This window comes from Monoraphidium neglectum (genome assembly GCF_000611645.1).
Source record: "Monoraphidium neglectum strain SAG 48.87 unplaced genomic scaffold scaffold01519, whole genome shotgun sequence".
In the NCBI taxonomy this organism is placed as follows: domain Eukaryota; kingdom Viridiplantae; phylum Chlorophyta; class Chlorophyceae; order Sphaeropleales; family Selenastraceae; genus Monoraphidium; species Monoraphidium neglectum.
In genome coordinates this window covers 13,832-14,099 of record NW_014012109.1, presented here as the reverse complement: position 1 = coordinate 14,099, position 268 = coordinate 13,832, and the positions used below count along the sequence as shown (strand labels likewise).

At 72.0% G+C, this 268-nt stretch overlaps 1 protein-coding gene across 1 annotated transcript in view; it reads right to left on the bottom strand.

The window, feature by feature from the left end:
• Nucleotides 1-228: 228 nt before the first annotated feature.
• The window catches only part of MNEG_8152 (SAM domain and HD domain-containing protein 1), a gene marked incomplete at both ends in the record, with an annotated part of 3,659 nt that continues 3,619 nt past the window's right edge, over nucleotides 229-268 (bottom strand). The window contains one exon of the mRNA XM_014043376.1: nucleotides 229-245. Coding sequence (XP_013898830.1) covers nucleotides 229-245 — 17 coding nt within the window. The remainder of the gene's footprint in view (nucleotides 246-268) is intronic.

Genomic DNA, 268 nt, shown 5'->3' with positions numbered 1-268 from the left:
CCCAAAAGGCTTCCGAAGCTGGAGGTATTTAGATTTGAGGTTTTGATTGGTGTCCCGGAAGGCGATTGAAGGCGGGGAGGGGCCGGCGCGGGGGGGCGGCGCCGCCGAGCGAGGCGCGGGCGAAGGGGTGCTGCGGGGCGGCGCTCACGGGCGGCGGGAGCTGCCAGGTGAGGGCGGGGGCGCTGGCGGAGGCTGAATTGCGGGATCCTGCCGGCGTACTGCGCGCACTCACTTGTCGCAGTCGACTGGGTCGGGGCGGGCGCGGCGG